Source organism: Calonectris borealis, chromosome 4 (genome assembly GCF_964195595.1).
Source record: "Calonectris borealis chromosome 4, bCalBor7.hap1.2, whole genome shotgun sequence".
NCBI classification, from domain to species: Eukaryota; Metazoa; Chordata; class Aves; order Procellariiformes; family Procellariidae; genus Calonectris; species Calonectris borealis.
Window position 1 is genome coordinate 49,135,302 of NC_134315.1, and position 21,944 is coordinate 49,157,245.

The following is a 21,944-nucleotide window of genomic DNA, read 5'->3' on the forward strand; positions in this document are numbered from 1 at the left end:
ATCACCATGTTCTGCAGTAACTTATGGTGTCTTTCTTTGGGCATTAAGTACTCTTCGCCCCCCTATGAAGAAACATGGCTGCGCACCCTCTGTGCAGAGGGTGTCGGGGACCGGATGACGGGCGTTGGCGCGGGAGCCCCCAAGCCTGCTGCAGAGTCCCAGCATGGGAAACCCCCAGGCTTCACCTGCCTTCAGATGGGATTTCCCCTTCCAAACCCAGCCTTTGGCCCTCCCGGCTCCAGTACTTTTCATTGGCTTCCCCAAGAGAGTTGGGTGGTTGTGTCTCCCTGGGGATTTACCACGAACGACACGTGTGTGTCACGCCGCAGCGGGTTCGCGGCTTTGCGTCAAATGAGCAGTTGCCCCAGGATGGGGATCCCGCGATCGCTCACCTGGCGAGCGGAGGCCTTGTCTACGCTGCAAAGGTTTTGCCTCCAGAGTTTTATCAGCAAAAAACCAGTCCAAATCTGGAACCGCATACAGAGCAATCTATACTGGCAAACATACACGTGTATAGAAAAACATTTTGGCAGCAGAACTTAATCTACGTTAGTTAGCACGCTGGTTATGAGATGTGATTTTTCTCTCATGCTTGCAACCATTACAGTTAGGCTGACGCTTTCTAAGGATTGAATGAAGCCTTATGAACAACCAAAACCATGGCTTAAATTTCTTCTAAAGATGATATCAAAGAGGCTTTCTCTTCAAAACAGGACACCTGATCTTTTTTCCTTCGTATTCCCTCCTCCAACTCATATGGTTAATGAGAAGCTGTTCCCGGACTTAACGTGGTAGTGGTGCCACAACACACCTGCTATGAGGAACTGTAGTAATACAGCACCGACCTGATGGTGTTCCAGGACATCCCTTCGTACAGTATTTTTGTACTGAAAAGGCACTTACTGGCAGAGGTGTGTGTTTTTAAGAACGACTATTTGCTTGCTGCCCCTTGTGTTTGCTGTGCCGACGTGCCTGCCAGTGGTACAGCCCTCTTTACACAACCCCCCGTCGGACGAGTCACGGTCGCCGCATCACGGCTCGTCAGAGCTGAATGTGCCCTCCGAGGCGGTCTTGGGGTGGCGGAACAGAACCTTCTTGGGCCACGATGAGATAGAGTGTTTACTAAAATAAATTTAAAAATAGCAGTTGATTTAGAAATGTCCTTTTAAACAACTAGTGGTGTAATAGGGTCATATTATGAAAAGAATACTGTAAACTTAAATGTTCATCTCTGATGAACATCCTCATTTCTTGCTTTTACCGGTAACAAATATTACTTCAAAGGTTTCTCGTAAATGAGAATTAATGCTATCTTCTTGTTCTGGGAGCAAACAAGTTCTTAAACATTAATGAGTGGAGGGGTTAACTTTGGCCTTAAAACAGCACTAAAAGCACATGCAACCTACTAGTCACCTTCTTCTAAGTAGTGATTTGCAAAAAATTACATAGTTGGTTATTACCAGAATTGCAGATGTAGCTGACGTGCAAGAAGACATCAAGTAGCTCCATATAACAAAAACATTAATAAAGTGCATATTCTAATTAATATTGCCGACATGATTTATTGAAGTTCTGGGACTAAATTTCACCTTAGACTAAATCTTCTAGAAAAAATGAAATCATTACAGAGGTTAATTTGTCTTCTGATTTTCTAAAGCATTACAAGGACATCATGAAATAAGATGAGATTATAAATTTCTGAGGGGAATGTTTACTTGTAAAAAAATGAGAACAACTACAGGGCCGGGGTGAACACTAATAATAATAGTAATAAACAGCACATATGAGTGAAGTTTTCTTACAAAATATAAATGGAGAATTTTTTTCTTGGACTGCTACAAGCATCTGTATTTCAAATTTGCTTTCCTTTAAAAAGGCAGTAAAAATAAGCCTGATTTCTTTCAACAGACAATAGAAAGGAAACAACTGTATCATGATACTTTATATGTTGCCAGAGATTAGCTCTTAAACCATTTCCACACATGAAATCCACCAATTAGTCAACCAACCAGTCACAGGCACACATTACTCTGTGTGTAAACTTAAAAAAAAAAAACCTGTTTGAAATCCCTTGCCCCCAGTATCTCCTTTTAAACCTTGTGTATCTTCAATCTAACCTCACCAGCCCTGGAAGACGCAACAGACTTGCCCCATTTTGACACACTGCCCCGTGGAGTTTGCACTCTTGGTTGCAATTTAAGCAAGGACAGACAATGCTCCCCCTCGTCGAGGTGCCATGCTGACCTTTACTGGAGGCTCCGAAACCCAATGGGGTCCCCAGCATCACCAGTGGGATTACCGAAATAGGTCCTCATGTTAAACATGAAACCTGGCTGGCTTGGCTTGTAAACGAGCTGGCAATGCTCCTCTGCATTGGTGGCACAACATAATGGACATCTCACCCCCACCTCAGCCCCAGACCAGCCACTTAGAATCATAGAATCATAGAATCATACAGGTTGGAAAAGACCTCTAAGATCATCGTGTCCAACCGTCAACCCAACAAACCATATCCACTAAACCATGTCCCTAAGGGCCTCATCTACACGTCTTATAAATACTTCCAGGGATGGTGACTCCACCACTTCCCTGGGCAGCCTGTTCCAAGGCCTGACCACTCTTTCAGTAAAGAAATTTCTCCTAATGTCCAAGAGCACATTTCTAGCTATCACTGCATCTCTAAATAGAAACCACCAGTGCTGCCACCAGAAATGATCCACCAGCTCTGGAAAAGAGAAGAGATGGTCATTACGTCAAGCCGGCAATTAGTGTGCCAGAAATAATCCCAGGCTAATGCCATCCTGTGGCTAATAAAGAGGACAGGTTTGAACCAACAGATGTTGCACTGGATTATTTTTAGCCCAAATCAGTTTGCAAACTGTTAACAGCTCAGGCACACAGACAGACATAGTAAGTGGCTGGTGCAGTGGTAAAGAGCAGCAACATGATGGTGGGGCTGCAAAAAATGTGCTTGCCAAATCCCAGCTTTAGCTCGAGAGGCCAAGACTTTCCGAATTTAAGAGCAGATGAGTGTATGTGAAGAAAGTAGGTGCCTATTTGCAATTTGCACGTATGCATTTGGTTGTTCTGCTTATGAAGGCAAGTGAAAAATCTGCTGGAGTATCGGGATACATTTTGAAAAGAACTACAACCTCTGCCCTTTTACAGCGGAAAAGGGCCATGAGATGAGGGCTTGCCAGCTCGTTCACGCACAACTTCAGTCTTCATCAGAAGGGGATCCTGTGGACCTAAACTAAAGACACTTTTTCCAAAAGACAGTTACCAGCATCCCACATCACACAGTTTTCTCTTGTTTAGAGGTTACATTTCAGTCCTGGGACTATTTTTCCACATCCCCCTCATTTTGTGTGGTTCCCTGAACAGGTTTTATGCTTGAGAACTCACGAAGAAAACAACACTTCAAAGCGGTAGCTGCACGACCCAAAACGATTGCAAAGGCCAAGGATTTCTACCAAACCAGGCTGACCAGAGCATATTCAATCCCTCAGCGTGGGGAACCAGCGCACAGATGTCATCTACTGACTCAGCACTCTGCGGCAGGCTTAGTAAAACGCCGGGTGCCTTTCAGAAAGCCGAATATTGCGCTCTTCTGGTCGATACCCGTCACTGCAGCCCTCTCGCCGCGGGGGACGGCGCTTGGGGGGGCCGCCCGTAAGTGTCCCGTGCGGGCGCCGCCCCCCCAGTCGGACCGCGCGCCCCGCCAGAGCCCGCGGGGCTCGAACCCGCGACCCAGCGCACGCCGCGAGGGTGCTGGTAAGTCCCGCCTCCCCGCGCTCGGCCCCGCCTCCCTCTCGCTTTATCTAACCCGACCGTCGCGCGCGCGCGCTCGCTCGCGCTTGCGGCGCGTCACTTCCCGTGCGGCGCGGGGCAGGCGCCGGAAGCGCCTCCATAGCGGTGCGCCGAAAGCTGTGGCGGTGGGAGTTCGCCGGCGCCATGGTGGAGGTGAGGAGAGGAGAGGGCCGGAGGGGGTCGGCCCGCCCGCCCGCCGCTGGGCCCCTCGCCTCCTCCCTGCCTCGCCCTTGAGGCGCCCCGGGCGAGACTAGGGAACGCTGCCGAGGCAGCGGGGCGGACTGGCCCCGTGAGGGTGCCGGGGCCGGGCAGAGAGGGGAAAGCCCTGCGCGGACCACCGAGCGCCGCACCGCACCCCCCCCCCCCCCCCCGCCCTCACTTCCCCCTTGGTACGGAGGCGCCGCTGTGGGGGTGGACCATGGCGGTCCCTGCGCCTTCCTAGCCCCTGCCCGGCCCGCCCCGGGGGACAGCGAGTTGGGCGCAGGAAGCGAGAGGGGTGTTTCTCGCCGGTCTGAGGGCTGTGGACCCTGCCTGGCGGGCGCCGTGGTGCGGGGCCGTGGGCTCTGTGGGTCTGGGGCGGGAGTAAGCAGCAGGCGGCAGTTTTGCTTTGCCGGACTTACGCCGGATACGGAATTGGTGCTGGGGGCTGGGGAGGTGGTGCTGTGGTGCCCAACCTCCGGTGACTTACCGGCTTTGTCAGCTAGTCAAGAAAACGGTGGCTTTTTGGTGAGGGCTTGGAAGTAAAGCTGGGGAGAACGCCACTGGTTTTATAGGCCGTGGAATAGTTACTGTGGGGTGAATATCGTGCACTTCTAAAAGCAAGTGGTGGTGTCAGGAGCATGGGAGAAGATGCAAAGACTGCTGCCCCACATAACGCTATTAGCTGTTTTTTACAGAGTGGCATCTCTGTCAAAAAATATTTGTAGGTGCTTTTTCCTTATTGGGGAGGTATTGTGTTACCTACTACTTGTGTGGTGATTTCAACAGCTGCTCTTGTTGAATAGTAATTAGCTACTGTAATTCTTATTTCTTGCTCCAGTTTTATGTAATTCCTAACCCAATTCCAAATGCTGGAGTTTTTTTTCACTTAATACCTGGAGCTTGCAGGAGCTTACTGAGCCAGAGCAAAAAACTGTGTATTTGCTACGGAGTTAGGAGGGTTACAGCCATCGCAAAATGGGTTGGTGAGTGGACAGCTTCCAGGGCAGGAAAACAGAACCTACAAAGAGCTTAACAGGGAAAGCATCTGTGTAATGAATCTTGGAGACTGGGCAGCTGGGTGATATCCAGTGCCAAAAATTATTAATGTAGCTTCTAGTTTGTTTTCCTTGTATGACATACAGAACAAGTAGAGTCATGTGGAGAGTTTGGTGTTGTACCTAAGCAAGCAGGCTGAGATTTCTAATGATTTTTTTTGTCCATTTGGAGGAAAATATTAATAAAAAACAGATATTCTATGTAAGTTAATATAAAATAAAAAACAAATATTCTATATAAGTTAATAGCTTTTTAATGCTGCTTGTAAGTTTTTGAATGAGATTTTAAGTATGTTTTGATTTTAGTAAAGAATAAAAATTATGAAAGGAAAACAAGTTTGGTCAGGCTTGGTCCAAAGTTTTATCTCAGTAAACTGTGCTGTGCTTCCGTAAAGTGACACTGCACAGAAAGTGGTGATTGCTCTTGTTCTTTTTATGGTGGTAGTGAAATAAAATTTACAGGAATGTTTTCAGAATCCGTTACTTTATTGCCTACTATGAAAACAGAACTGGAAAGCATGAGGGGAAAAAGCTTGCACGCTCTTGGATTTGTCATGTAGGTGCCAATGCAGAAAGTTTGATCAAAGTTTTTGGCTTGCTTTTCAAAATCTTGACAGTTTCCAAGAAAAGGGAGTGTTATTTTGAGTAAACACTGAATTAAAACAATTAACAGAAACTTAATCTTTTAGTTTCCAAGAAGAGCAGTGTTTTCTGTGAACTAAATAGTGCTGTATCATCTAACAGTACTGAGGTCTGAAATTGCTGCTCAGTTCAATTTACGTTTCCATTTTCAATTTTTCATTTAGTTATGTCCAAATGTATTTAAATATTCTTTTCTTTCTTTTAGGAAGTCCAAAAGCATTCTGTGCACACACTTGTGTTCAGATCTTTGAAGAGAACCCATGATATGTTTGTAGCTGATAATGCCAAGCCTATCCCATTAGATGAAGAAAGGTAAGTACTGCAATCAGTGAATTACTGGTATGCCTCAAAGTTTTAAATTATGTTAGTGATAGCTCCATCCAAGTCAGAAGTTCAGATATTTCTGTGGAGTTAACAGTGTAGTCTTGAAGGAAGAAAAATATTAGAATTGTAAAATAAGTTGTATAAAACTTTCTCTAAAATATTTCAAAACTTAAGAACAATTCAGAAATTGGTGTTTAATCAGTATTACGGTTTACTCTTCCAACAGTCACAAAGTAAAGATGGCAGTCAAGCTGCGTACAGAGTACGGCTCAGTGTTACACATGCCTACTCTTAAAGAAAACTTGAGAGAGAAAGGAGGCCCAAACACTGGGGATCCTTATGGACACAAACAGTATTCTGGAAATCAAGGTTAGTTTGCTCTTAGTGGTATATTTGTCCTTGCTTTTGTGACAGTCTCATTGATGCAAAATCTGAAGAATGCAATCCAGTGTTAATCCATTGGAGATGAAGACAGAAATCAAAATACCGTTTTTTCATTGTTTGGTATTTTTCTTGCTAGGGTCCACAGGAGGTAAGTGATTCAGAACAAGAAAGAAGTTTGTTTTAACGAAGGAGTAATAGGATGCTGTGAATTTTTTACAGTAACTCATTAGTAAAACGAGTAATTTTTATGGTAACATTAGTGCGTGCTGTACTTAGGTGTTAGAAAGAGGAAGATCAGTAATATATTTCTCCTTTTTACAAGTTCATGATGGTCAAGGACATGTTCTTTTGGTTTTGTTTTTTTGGGGGTTTTTTTTGGTTTTTTTTAAATTTTGTTTCATAGATTTTTTTCAGACTTCCTTTAGCTGTGCAACTATTAAACCAGAAGACTCTTTATTTTAAATCTGGGGTTTTTTTAACCTATGTTTGCTTATATATAAAATGTGTATGTATTAGATAGAACCCATACAGAAACTTCTCTTCTAAAGAATGCCAAATGCCACTTTATTTTAGCTGAGATTTTTTTTCAAGGTACTTTTTTTGGAAGTATTCTGAGAGTAAAAGATGTTGAGAGATAATGAAAAATTTTTTAAGAAGAAAAGAACCTTTTTCTTTTCTGATACCACACACAATCAATTGTCTTGACTAGCTTAAATTTTAGACACCCGTGTTATTTGTGTATGTGAATCCTTTTCCATGATATCTACTTCAAAAGGTGACTTTGGCAGCATGAAGATTTTTCTCTTGAGAGTCCCTCTTGATAACAAGTGGCATCACCATTTTAAAAATGCTATTTTACTGTTGAGTTTTAGAAAACTGAGGTAACCAGAACAAATGAAGTTAATGAAAATAAGAAATGTCTAAGTGTAGTACATTAGCAGGAGAAACCAGCAATCACTTCTATGTATGACCTGCTCTGTTTGCCTCTATTTCCTGTTTTGAGTGCATCATTTGCAGTGCAGTATAAAATGTAATCATTAATATGACATTTTGTTGCACTTTAGGACAAGAACTTGAGTATTTGATAACTGGTACACATCCATACCCACCTGGTCCCGGTAAGTAAAATTCTGTGAGTCTTTGCGTGGAATTTTTGCCTTCCTGTAAGAACTAGGCATCCTCCATTCTAGCAGGAGCAGGCTTCCTGTGGCTGTAAATCTATAGCTGATAGTAGTGGGAAATGCCATTGAAGTCTTTCATAGTATTGATGCAGAGAGTTTTGTGGCTGATAAATGTTCTGGGATAGGACGTAGGAGGAGGATTTAGGTACAGATGCAGTGTCTTCTAACTAAGCCTCAGCAGATGTGAGCTTGCTGTGAGATGGTCATTCATTTCTATGAGATTTCACCTCCTGTCGTAACATCATCACAAAAATGCTCTCGGAATCCCCTCTCTGATATTGTGGTCCCCTTTGTCTTGGAGGGCTTGCCCAGACCCATAGATCCCTCGTGCCTCCACTGTTGTGGCAGAGCTGCTCTTAGAATTTTGTTGTGAACCAAGGAGGGGGGCGTCCAGCTAGAGGGAAGTTGAATGAAAAGAGGGAATGTATCCTGCTTTTCATCACCAGAGCAGAAAGGTGTAGGTATCACCGCCTTGCTCTGAGAAAGAGACATTAGGGTCCAATAATTTTGGTGTCATTTGGTTTTGTCTGTGCTTGGAAGGGCTATGTTTCTGTGTTGTTATATTGGCCATTGCTAATTGTCATTGTTATTGATCAGTCCTACTCTCTCCTTGTAGCAGTTTAGTTTTAGCTGTTGACCTTTTACTGTTTAACTTTACTGTGCCTAAGTTTATTGCAAGTATGGTGGGAAATGTGTTGTGGCTTGATTTGTAAGTTAACAAATGTGAGTGTTCAGTGGACCCTCAGCCATTAAAAAAACACGCGTAGTTGACTAACTGTGGGGACAAGACTTGCTCACAGAGGTTTCCTCAAGTTCAGTGTTCTTTTAATAGAATCAGATATGTCACAGTTAAAAATTAGGTTTCTTTTGTTGTTTCTTGTTTTAACCTGGGCATCTCACCCAGATATTGTCTTTGTTGTCAACTGCCAGAGCTTTGGTTAGGAAAAGAAATAGAGAAATGGGAGTGGAATAAATCAGCAGTCTGCACCAAAACTACACTTTGCAAAGAGTTTTTAATTTTTTTTTTTAAAAAGTGATCTGCTGTTGTTAGGATGAGGTTATAAATTATAATTAGAAATTATAAGTAGTCTGAAATTCTCACTTCAGTAGGGCTAAACAGTTTGTAGTTGTGGCACCACTGCCTGATGCCAACCAACACATAAGGACGACATAATAAACTGCACTAAAGGACCTAAGTTAGCAAATACTTCTCAAGATCATGTTTATTTTTGTGATGTTTGGATTTCCATTGTACTTGAAGCTGGATTAAAAGATGGGCGCTACTTCTCGTTAGGCTTTTTTTTGTTTCCAATGACATAATCATACTGTTTTCTGCTCTAGAAATTATGTAGTAGAATCAAGATGGAAAGGATTTGGGCCAAAAAAAAATTACAGTAGATTTGACTCGCGTGTGAAAAATAATGTCATTGAATGATGGGATTTAATATTACAGGGGTGTGACAAGCTCTTGTTCGCAGGTGTATGTTTATATATGTGTTTGTATAATATACTTTTCTGGATTTTCTTTTTAATAGAGTTGTCTTTGCTTTTGCGGTGTGTTTTTTTTTTTTCAAGGTGTGGCTCTGACAGCAGATACTAAGGTCCAGAGGATGCCTAGTGAATCTGCAGCACAGTCCTTAGCTGTGGCACTTCCTGCTTCTCAGTCCAGGTACTCCATTAACACTTTTGTAATCTGTGGGAATTTTAAGGCAAAACACAGAAGTCAGGATAAGAGCTACTTTGAGTATTTTGAATATTCTAATTTATAAGATGTTTAAAGAAACTACTTGCAGTATGGAGAGGCATCATTTTTCTGTACACATTTTTTTTCTTGGATGTCATGAGAGGCAATGGGCAGAAGTTGGAACAAGGGAAATTCTGCTTGGATACAAGAGGAAAAAGTGAGGTTTTGTTTGTGGGTGTCTTTTACGTTGAGGTGGTCAGGCACTGGAACAGGGTACCCAGAGAGGTTGTGAAGTCTCCATCCTTGCAGGTGTACAGCACTCGACTGGATGCAGCCCCGTGATACCTTATCACTTACTTAGTGAGAGACAAAGTTGATTCCAATCCATCAACCATTTTCATTCAACCTAGGTTGGATGCAAATCGGACAGCTGCTGGCGTGGGTGATATTTACAGGCATGCTGGAATATCTGAGCGTTCGCAGCCTCCTGGGATGTCTGTGGTGAGTTTGTTGCACACCTAATGTGAAAAGTACATGGTGTTCACCAGATTGCTTCTGGATTCATTTGTGTGTTGTGTGGAGATCTCCTGACTGACTAAATTTAATCAGTATTGAGATGTCGGAGCGAGAAGGCTTTAGGCAAAGAGGTAAGTATAAAGCATAAGACTCTAACCTTCCTTTTAACTTACAGGCTATGGTGGAAGCTGGTGGAAACAAAAATTCTGCACTAATGGCAAAGAAGGCTCCAACCATGCCCAAACCTCAGTGGCATCCACCTTGGAAACTGTACAGAGTAAGTTACAAATGTATGACATGAATGGAAGTAAATTAATATTTTATGTTCTGTAAATACCTCAAAGCATAATTCTCGCTTCTCATTCGCAAAAAACTCAAATGAAAAGTGATCCCAACTAAGTTGTATACGCACACTCTCTCCTTAAATAATAAAGAGATTGGATTACAAACATTTTTCATTCTATGTAGCAAATTATTTTGTGAATATTATTAATTTTACCCTTTTGTTTACGTAGGTTTAGCTGTAGTATGATAAATTCATGAGAGTGTTGTTTTTTCTTTTCTAGTCAGATTCTTTGGTAGAGGAACTCAAAGACAAGGTGCAAAATTTGAAACTAATAACATGTTAAAAAAATACTCTAGCAATGTTAACATAATGAAATTGTCTCCAAAAACGCTTAAAGGCAGTCAGTGTCTGAGTCAGCCAGACTGCTTTTACTTACTATGAAAATGGGGAAAAAAGGTGCATACTTTAATCACAAATTCTCTCTGCAGTTTAGATTGCTTGACTTCTAGTCTTGTTTTTGAATTAGTCTAATTTGCCTTTCAGTTTTCTTAGGGAGTAATAATAGCCATTCCCCCAAAATCTCATGTCATCTTTAAACATTTTGGTGATGAGCATGGCAGGGTAGCCAAGTTGAAGGCAAAATCTCTAAGCATATGTATTGGTTCAGATCTCTTTAACTTTTCAGGTGCATCTGTTTGAATGTGTACATTTTTTTTTTTCTAAGGGGCTGCTTCCTAGCTATGAAATTTAAGCAATTTCATACTTAGTCTGAGAAAGGGTGAATATTATTTTAGGAATGTCGGGCTTTCCTGATATCTCATGCTCTAGTATCAGAATTGTATTGTTTTAGCACTGTTCATCTAAATATAGCACCATATGTAGGCATTTAGATCTTCAGAATCTAAATTCTGTATTAGTCATAAGTCTTAAGGCTAATCTTAGATCTAAATTCTGTATTAGTCATAAATCTTAAAGCTAATCTTAAAAAATAGTTTTTTGAAAAACACTTGACCTCAAAGGAATATATCATAGATTCAGAGAATGGTTTGGGTTGGAAGGGACCTTAAAGATCATCTAGTTCCAACCCCCCTGCCATGGGCAGGGACACCTTCCACTAGACCAGGTTGCTCAAAGCCCCATCCAACCTGGCCTTGAACACGTCCAGAGAGCGAGCATTCACAACTTCTCTGGATAACCCGTTCCAGTGCCTCATCGCCCTCATAGTGAAGAATTTCTTCCTTATATCTAATGTAAATCTACCATCTTTCAGTTTAAAGCCATTACCCCTTGTCCTATCACTATATGTCCTTGTAAAAAGTCCTCTCCAGCTTTCTTATAGGCCCCCTTCGGGAACTGGAAGGCTCCCATAAGGTCTCCCTGGAGCCTTCTCTTCTCTAGGCTGAACATCTCCAATTCTCTCAGCCTGTCTTCATAGGAGAGGTGCTCAAGCCCTCTGATCATCTTTGTGGGCCCTCCTTTGGACTCGCTCCAACAGGTCCATGATGTTCTTATGTTGGGGCTCCAGGTGGGGTCTCACAAGAGTGGAGTAGAGGGGGAGAATCACCTCCCTCGACCTGCCGGTCATGCTTGTTTTGATGCAGCCCAGGATATGGTTGGCTTTCTCTGCTGCAAGCGCACATTGCTGGGTCATGTTGAGCTTCTCATCAACCAACACCCCCAAGTCCTTCTCCTCATGACTGCTCTCAATCCATTCTCTGCCCAGCTGTGTTTGTGCTTGGGATTGCCCCGACCCATGTCTAGGACCTTGCACTTGGCCTTGTTGAACTTCATGAGGTTTGCATGGGCCCACTTCTCAAGCCTGTCAAGGTCCCTCTGGATGGCATCCCTTCCCTCCAGCGTGTCGATCAGGTTTTCTAAATACAGCAGTATTAGAATGTGCTCTATATAAAAATTAAGGCAAATGTCGTTTGAAAAAAAAATGGCACCAAAATAAACCCATGAGAGATTTAAGGTAAACAAATGGAAAATGACTACTTGTTAGGAGCACTTTCTTTTCAGAGAGAGAATGTAAATATAATTCAAGTCACTGTACTAATTCTACATGTCAGCAGTTTTAGTGGAGGTTTGCTGTCAAAATCCTTGCTCAGCAGGTTCTACTCAGAAGTAGAACCATAGCTGGAACACCAAATGTGGGTTTCATCTTATCTGTTGCTTAAGATCTACATTTTAACTGGTCTTCCTAAGCTTGGTTTGAAGTCATTTGTGAAAGATGGGGACTTAAAATAGGTCAGATCATTTATTTCTTAGATTTCTGCCCTGGAAGTGCCTGTTTCTATTCCTAGACCATGAAGAAATCTAGACAACTATCTCAAATGTATGGGGCTCTGGTCTCATCTACTCAGAAGAATCAACTTTAGCTTTCCAAAGTATTTCTGCCTTATTTCTGCCTAAGAACTTCTTGTGTGTTCTAGGTTTTTTGAAATGAGCTGTATGACAGTACATGAAGTATGACATCCAGTGAAAACAACTATGGGTTTTGATTTTAGCTGTCTGGCTTTGGAGAAATTAGAGAAATAGAAAGGCTGCTGTAAGCAAGCCATGTGTTGGTAGAGCTTTTCTTGCGAGATCCATCTCCAGTGTTTTGTTACCAGAAAGTTCCCAACATACTCGTATTACCTCTTATTTAGGGAAAAGGAGGTGGTGGAAAAGGAGCGTGCTTTAAGAGGTAGCTATTATATGGCAGTGTGATTTAACAGCCAAGATTTTATATAGTTGTTCTTTATTATTGTATAAGCACTATAAAGCAGCAGAAGGAACTTGTGCTTAAATAAAGTCTTTCTTTGCAAAGCCTCAAGTGTTGAGCCACTGTGTTATGGACTTTCAAAGGATTTGAAAAAGTTGCTTACACGAGCAGGGTCTTTCTGTACTGCAAGTTCCCCAAGTCTAGTGTATGACGTGAATTTCTAGTAGTCTCTTCATTTAACTAAAGTAGAAATCAAGCTCTCTTCAAATCTAATTTCACATTTGACCTTTTTGGGGAGCATGCATTTCCTGGTGAATACTAACAAATTCTGGTGTTGGAGAATGAAAATTACGTTGACAGATGTATGTGTATTCTGATTTAGAAAAACTTTTGTTTTTTCTAAAGGTTATCAGTGGTCACCTGGGATGGGTGAGATGTATTGCAGTAGAACCAGGAAATCAGTGGTTTGTTACTGGCTCTGCTGACAGAACTATAAAGGTAAGAGGTTGGAAGAAATCACTGACAAAGTTTGTGGGTGGTTTTTTTTGTTCTCTTATTTTGAAAAGTCTTCAGCCCTTGGAAACAATTTCTTTGTTACTGCTTGCAGAATAATGAACTGCAGATTGTTTGTTCTTGTGTTACCTAGTCATGAAGGATTTGTGGAGTATTAATTCTTGAGATTTCATTTATTATATGGTAGTAGCTGGAGAGCAAATGTTTGTTATTGTAATTTTTAACTTAAAATGCAGCAGGATCAATTACATCTGGGCTGTTTACCCAGACTATCTCTGTGTCGCTTTTACCTGTCTACCTAAAATACTTATTTTGATGCAGATTTGGGACCTTGCTAGTGGCAAATTGAAATTGTCTTTGACGGGACACATCAGTACCGTACGAGGGGTGATAGTAAGTGCAAGAAGTCCGTACCTCTTTTCTTGTGGAGAAGACAAACAAGTGAAATGCTGGGATCTTGAATACAATAAGGTAAGCTGTAGTTTTTTTAATTGGAATTAATTGGTGGTGGCAAATACAAAAATCAAAGCATTTAGAATATTCTTTCAAATATCCAGTTAAAGTGTGTATACATTTTTTATTCATCTAGGTTATCAGACATTACCATGGTCATCTAAGTGCTGTCTATGGTTTAGACTTGCATCCAACAATAGATGTACTGGTAACATGTAGCAGAGATTCAACAGCACGAGTAAGTATAGTTTTAAAATCTTGATATATCAGTGTGTTTCAACATCATCCATTTGTAAAAGTGAATACTTACCAAAAGTTAACATGAATCAAGATGAAAATACTAAGATGATTTATGTTAGCTTTGTCTTTTGTTGTCGATAAAACTGAAGCCTGAATACACAAAAATGCAGTGTCACTTCAGGAGAATGTTTTATTTCTTAATTTAGTAGGTGGACTACATAGTGTATATAGGATCACTTAGTATTTAGAAGATGGTATGGTTTTATGGTGTCTAAGTTATCTGTATGTCTAGAAATTCAGTGGCAGGCTCCCTGCTCCCCTTGAAATTTGCCAGCTGAGGCAGTTGTGTGATGAATTGTAGGATGAAAAATACAACCCAAATATCATTGTTTAATCTGTAGAACTATGGCAAGAAATTCATGTAATCGATGACAGTGCGTAAAATACATTGAATATGCATCTGTTATTGACCTTTGTGACTTATTTACTGTGAATTCATAGATTTGGGATGTGAGGACGAAAGCCAGTGTGCACACACTATCAGGACACACAAATGCGGTAGCGACAGTGAAGTGCCAAGCTGCAGAACCGCAAATTATTACAGGTATAGCGGGCATGGTTTCACAAGTAACTTGACTGAAAAACCTAATCATGATGTATTTGTTCAGTAATTATGTGAGATTCATAATGTTATCTTTGTTAATTTACTCAGTTTCTCGTATTCATTTTCTGTTGAAAATGGGCCATTCAATGGTTATTTCATACTATTAATGGTATGTTTAAGCAAATATAGCTATGCATTGTTTGAACGTTTTTCTGCACTTCCTTTGTTTCTCGTGTTTACATTTTTTGTTGTAATATGTATTGAGACTTGTGTTTTCTGTGATATTTCACAGTTCTCCCCAATTCAGTTAAGAAGTGTCCAATACCATGGTTAAATACAAAGTTCATCTTCTTTCCCATTATGTCAAAATCTAGCTTAGTTGTTCTCGAATTTCAAACTGTGTAGAAAAACTATAACAACCCAGCATCTTTCTCATCTGAGGTGGCATTAGTATCATATTTTCGTAACAAGCATAATATTTTTGTCTCTTTCACATATAAAGTTTTGGCTGCCTTATCAAAATAATAATGGTAGAATAGAATCAATATGATGGTTTGTACTATTTTTTATTTTCTTTTCATTGTAGGCAGTCATGATACTACCATACGGCTCTGGGATTTAGTGGCAGGAAAAACTCGTGTTACTTTAACAAATCACAAGAAATCTGTAAGAGCAGTAGTGTTACATCCAAGACAGTAAGTTTTCCTCGTTCTTTTACACTTTCACAGTTCATAACATTGGTGACAGAAAGCCAATGTGAGTGATGATTTAGAATGGGAGGGCATAATAATGTGAAAAACTAATGAACTTAGAATGCTGTAAAAATGTACATATCAGTTCTCAAATACCTTCACTACACTGTGCTACTGAAGTATGGGCACTAGTGTACATTAGCAATCCTGACAATGTCCTATACCCCATGGAATTTGCGTATGTGCCTTTGATGCAGTCCTTGAGAAATCAGTGACACTGGGCTTTGTAAGGCTAATAACAAATATGTAACCGAATGATTGTTAGCAGAAAGTGAAGTAGTTTCGTAAAAGTGTACAAGTGTGAATAATGCTAAAGGAGACAGTGATTACTACAAAGGGTTTTTTTAATATGTGCTTCACTGCACAAGACATTTCAATCTATCAGGCCTTAAAAAGAAACTTCTTGTGAGTAATCTTTGAATGTGGGTGTTGTTGGAAGTGCTCTGAATTTAGATACTATATTTTGATGCATCAACATTTGCCTGTTCGGATAAATCATTGAAACAATGGAGAAAAGGAATTCACATAGAACTGCAGTACTTCTGCACCTTCAATATTTTAAAACAAAATTCTGTCAGTGCAGAAATTCAGAATCTTTGAATCAATTCTGATCCAGTCTGTGTGTCTGAAAAACTATGAAAATCTCATGGTATGCCTATTAGCTGTGGCAGAGAAAAACCCTAGTTTTACTTATAATCTGCAAAAAAAACCCCTGTAGTTTCAGGTTCATTGATCATACCTCTCTGAAAAAAAACTTGAAGTGTTTTTATCAAGCAGTAGCAAAAGTCAGCCTAGTATTTTTATATTTCAGTATTTCTTTTTTTTAATATTCCATTTTTTTTCCTAATAATCTATTTTGTTACTGAAGAATCTATCACATAGCAAATTGCTTAGATGTTGTGGCAACTGAAAATATTCCTACAGGCTTTTGTATGTGCTACCCAAATAACCTTGTGACTGCTTGCACATGTTAAAATGAGGGAAGTGATCATTTTAGGGTAACTCAGTAAAATAAATTATCTTTCATAGTTCAGTTTTTTGCAGTGCTTTATTCTTGGCTGTGTAGTTTTGGAAGACTAGCTGGGTTTTTTGTTCTGTTTGGGTTTTTTTTTCCCTGATACCTTTGCTGATGATGCCCTTATACTTGAAAATTTGCCAGAATAACAACTGACAAGAACCTAACGTGCATTTTTCATGTTTGTTTGCATATTAACATTCTATACAGCATAGGATTTTTAAAGTTTAGGTAGTCTATGGAAAGAAAGGAAACAGTAGAGATAGGTAATTCATGACTTCATAAAATTGCTTCATTTTATGTGAAGTAAAAATGTCAGAAAAGCAGTTTTAGTGTTAAGTAACTTTGCAACTAGCATTTAACAGTAGTTTCAGTGAAGGATGTTTGGTATCCCTACGGCTTTTTTGAACTTTAATATACTGTGCTTATTTTCTTTCAGTTACACATTTGCATCTGGTTCTCCAGATAATATTAAACAGTGGAAATTCCCAGATGGAAACTTCATTCAGAACCTCTCTGGCCACAATGCTATTATCAACACACTGGCTGTAAATTCCGATGGCGTTCTGGTCTCCGGAGGTAAAAATCAGAAATACACGTTCATATTTCCCCTCTCCACTGCCCCACTTACATATTGCTGGGGGTCCTTAGGCAAAGATGCTCGCTAAGCTCTCTTTTATCTGGGCCTATAAGCCTGCTACAGCATACAACTTCATTTTATAGTGAGTAGGGCCGCTTTCATTTTCTTGTATGTTACTGAGCTGCATGCACAAAAATGTATTTGAAAGGGCTTTTAATCTGCAGCAGGGAAGAGGTTTCGTCTTCTCAGTTGGCGGCTGCTGCAAGGCTCCAGAGTCCATCCTCTGTGATCTCCTGGGTCTGAATTGTGAGTGTCCCCTCGGGAGTGGTGTGGAAATTGGAAGCTGCCTGGGAGACATCTGGTTCTTTGTTGGCTGCTCTGTTAGTAGCATGTGGATGCAGTGAGAATGGATAAAGAATATAGAAACATCTTGCTAAAGCTTGCTGTACTATTTAAATGGTGAACTCTTCCCTGTTTTTTTTATGCAGCACAAATGCATTGGTTCTGTGGTCTCGAAGTTTCTTGCACGCATTTTCTGATGTTATATTTGTATTGTTTAAAAGATTGATAGCTAATCTCCAAATTTTATTTGCTCTGTTTACTCAGCAATATTATATGTTCAAGCATTCTGAAATTAAGAAACTGGCCACTTGGCTCCAGTGCCTATGGGAGGATTTTGTGTCTATTGTGACACATTGATTTAATTCTTTCACTCAAAAGCTTCAAGAATTTAATAATCATCTGATACATTAGAGTATTGTTAGTGGTCTCTGGGCCCCCAGAGTCTTGGAACTACTAGTTTGTATTCATGTATCTGTGTTGTGGGGGTAGGAGGAGAATCCTGAATGCTTACTGTGTCCGATTGAATAATTTCATGTAAGAACATTTAGCTCATATTGCAGGTAGCATTTTTCTATATATTAGTTACCCAAGCATTGTAATAAAAATATTTTTGTGGAAATATGTGTTACTAAAACCATAATCTGTGATGTTTCTGAGAGTTTTATGTTTGTACAAGACAAAGTACCTATGTAGACCTTTTTTAGTGATACGCTTTTTTGAAAGTAGCTTCTAGAAATCCCAGCTGAAATCAGATCTTTTCGTTAAGGCATTGTGTCTACATAGTAGGGAGATGGTAACTGTGGTTTTAATGTAGATGCTCAGGAAATGAGTAAATAGTGTGGAAAAAGGAAGTGCCAGTTTTACAGCTTGAGAGCTGAGCTCTAGAGAAACAGTCCAAGATTGTATGGGAAAACAGAGTTAAAGCAGGAGGTTAAGCCCAAATCTCTGAGGTCCTAGACCAGTTGCTTAATCACAAGATTGTCCTGGGAGAGCTCTAGCAGTCAGAGGAAAGTGAATTAAGAGGCTAAACTGTATTGCTCCACATAACTTGCAGAGCCTGAGTTTTCACCTCTTGGTTTTGCTTTGTCTAATCCTTTGGATAGTTGTGAACAAGGATGGGACTCAGTTCACAGCATCACACATGGTAAGACAGTTTAGGACAGGTTCCATGACTTTGCAGAAGCAGATACTTACAAAAAGCATTTCTGTGTTTGTAACCAGAGCATAAAAAAAAAAAGTAACAGTTAAGTTACGCTTTGGAACCCTGAAATGCATTTGGTCCCATGTGCTCTTGGTCCCGTTTGATACAGTATGTCCTGGAGGCTAGGAATGTGGAGTAAGATGGAAATCTGCGAAGCAGGAGTTGGAAGACAGCTAATTATATAGTCAGCTTACCCTGTTATGTTTTCAAGTATGTATAAAAGGGGCCCTTGATTTTAAAATTTGGATAAAGCTCTGTTTGACAACTGGTGCATTCATAGTGAGAGCAAGAACTTGACAAAATACTGGACTGGGTTCATATTTCATTCTCTATTATTTTGAAGACACTTCCAGAAGGTCCTTGTAGGACTTTTTCATGTTAGTAGTAGTTGAGGCTTTAGAAAAACTTGTTCCTTCTCCACATAAGAACCGCTATTGTTTTAGTAATATTATTTGTGACGTTTTTAAAAATTAAGATTTAAATATTGATTCCCCCTCTTTACATCCTCATGCTATTTACAGCAACTTTAAAGTAGTTGATGCTGAATTAAAATAAGAGTTACCTTAGAGTATTTTACTGTAGAAACACCCTTCTTGAAACATCTGACTTTCTTGTCTAGCTGGCAGCTGTGGAGAAATTTTTAATAGATCTGTTTTGGCTAGATAATGCCTTGGGAGGGGGTTGTTTTTTGTAACTGAAAAATTGCTCTGAGAGCATCCTTCTGAATACAGAGTTCAGATTGCTGTGAATACCCTGTAGCTGATGCCAGTAGTAGCAATACTGGCAGTGGTTTAAACTGTATTTGAAATAGAACCTGTGCAAACATTAAGCCTGTGTCCCATTACAGACTCCTTAATGTCTGTAATGTGTTTGACAGGATGATGCCTCTTTGTTCAACTTTAGTGGAGCTACTGAGCAGGGAGCTTGATACTCAGAATGCCAGTCCTTACTGTGCTTCCAAAGCAACTTGCTGCCATTGCCTTGTGATGTAGTATATCATCTCTCTGGGTTATCTGATGCAAAACTGGATGAGATTCTGAGGGAGCTTCCATCAGTCTTCTTAAACAAGATCGGCCTTTCCTAACTAAGAAGGAAACCAATAGAAAATGGGAAACCTTGTAGGGTGTACTGAGCTGTTGTACATGAATGTTATAGCTGATGTATTCCTCATGTATTAATTGGTTGTTCATGATACTGTTTTTAGAAAACCGATAGAAATTAACTGGTTAAAATACTAAGTATGTTTGTTTGTTTTTAGCTGATAATGGTACTATGCATCTTTGGGACTGGAGAACTGGATACAATTTCCAGAGAGTACATGCAGCTGTACAGCCAGGCTCTTTGGACAGTGAATCAGGAATATTTGCTTGTGTTTTTGACCAGTCAGAAAGCAGATTGCTAACTGCTGAAGCTGATAAAACCATAAAAGTATACAAAGAAGATGATACTGCGGTATGTCAAAGTGTCTTTTTAATGTATTTTCATGAAATCAAAAAATTTCAGACAAATGTTACACATATCAATAAGGGACATGCACAGACTGGGGTAATCCATTTTATTGAAGTTTGAAAGTAATGTGTATGTAATAATGTTAAGAGGACAGCAACTAGTTTCTGCACTCCTAATTTCTTATTAACAACTATAGTACAAATAAGTGTAAGGTCTATCAACTCTTCTGCAAAAGTCATTTGTGATAAAGTCTGAAGAAATCTTAATACAATAATGTACATCATGTTTTGAAGCCAGTGGAGGACTGTGTGTGGTTGTAATGATTAAAACATGGGAATTAGCAAAAAGATAACATTTTAAAGGTTTATTGTACTTCTGTATATGACCTAGATTAGTCATTTGCCTTGACAGTTTTTCGAATTCAGAATAAATAGCTTAATTTCAAACTGTTATTCTCAAGCCTGAATCCATTTACTAATGGAGAAGACAATAGATTATTGCATAGTTTATCGGAGTATGTCTTCAATATAAAGAATGTAAGGATTTTTATTAAACCTTGGAATTTTTGCATTAATTAGACTTGGAGCGACTCTTAGATATAAAGGAATAAGGAATGTTTCATCTGTTTTGCAATTGGGCAAACTGTAGTCTCTGTGGCATCTGCCAATGCTGATGTAGATATCGCTGGAAGGACTGTCTGTGGAATTTGTGTTCCTATGCTTTGATCACTACAGTGTTGTTTCTGAAATGCCATTGGCAACCTGATTTTTGTCCTTGTTGGGGAAGAAGAGGGGGGGGGGGAACCCACCATGAAAACAAACAAACAAAAACAAACCAAACAAAAACAAACCAAAAAAAATCCAAACCAGAACAAGTCTTGTCATGTACTTCAGACAGTGGGATGATAAAAAATTTCCTTTGGGTAAATTAATTACATAGTAGATTAGGTACTTATAATGTTACACTTGAAATACATACTATGTATACATACATAGTATACAGAGTATACATACTATGTGAGTAATATTTTAAATTAAACCCTAATTACAGGTGAATTTCAAGTTAAAAATAATCCTTATGAGATTTTTTTTTTTCCCCCCATTTAGACTGAAGAAACTCATCCTGTCAGCTGGAAACCAGAAATTATCAAGAGAAAGCGATTTTAGTGTGGCAACATACTTATGCTGTAATTTTGTTTTGGCTTTCCTGAGAGCATTCAGTCACATTTTTTTCTGCCTAGAACAGCAGAGCAGGAAGTCAGCTAAGTCACTGCTATTTCAACATGTTTTATAATAAATTTTATTTCTCTTTTCTTTTGTCTTTTTTTGGTGTGATCCCAGCAAACCAGTTGCAGCTGTTAACTTTCTCTTTGTGGAGCTTGTAGTTCATGAAAAGGATAGATGTGCAGGTGGTTACTTTTTAATATGAATCTATTGAGTGTAAGTCTAAAAATATTTTGATGAGCCAGGTTTTCTGAAAGACCTTTGCTTGACTCCAAAAGTTAATTGCAAATTTATGCATAGAACCCATCTACTGGAAATTTCTTGAGTGACACTTTTAGATTTTAGACCAGTATTGTTTACTGTGTATATGCTAAGCATATACTGTAATGGAACAGTATATATACTAAATTACAGAGTAAGAGAGTAATCAAGAAAGAAGGAGGACAATATAATAATAATGTAGTTTGCTTTATAAACACAGCGACTGAGCATTGCCAGTGCTGTTATTGAATGAAATGGATCTTCAAAGTGTTTCTTTCCCTAGGAATGCTTTTGTATGCAACTACTCATCTTCACTCATTTCATTTCAGAGTGGACCTCCTATAGCAAGGACCACTGCAAATCATATTGTTCACAGTCATTACAGTTGACTTTCTTTTTAAATCACCTGGTTTTTTTCCAGTTATCCAAAGCACATATGACATTAGAGTACAGCAAACTTTTAAAACTGAGCTCTAAGAGGAAAAGCTTTTAAGTCATTCCAGCCTTAATTTTATATGTTGCTG

General features: G+C 39.7%; 1 protein-coding gene across 1 annotated transcript; it reads left to right on the forward strand.

Moving 5' to 3' along the window:
• Positions 1–3,870: 3,870 nt before the first annotated feature.
• PLRG1 (pleiotropic regulator 1) lies at positions 3,871–21,248 on the forward strand. The gene is made up of 15 exons (XM_075149452.1): positions 3,871–3,963; positions 5,914–6,020; positions 6,259–6,401; positions 7,481–7,534; positions 9,173–9,266; positions 9,692–9,782; positions 9,973–10,074; positions 13,193–13,285; positions 13,622–13,771; positions 13,890–13,991; positions 14,495–14,597; positions 15,184–15,292; positions 16,804–16,943; positions 19,746–19,939; positions 21,043–21,248. Exons 1-15 carry the CDS (start codon positions 3,955–3,957, stop codon positions 21,100–21,102), a joined length of 1,551 nt encoding a protein of 516 aa, XP_075005553.1. The 5' UTR covers positions 3,871–3,954; the 3' UTR covers positions 21,103–21,248.
• Positions 21,249–21,944: the final 696 nt, after the last annotated feature.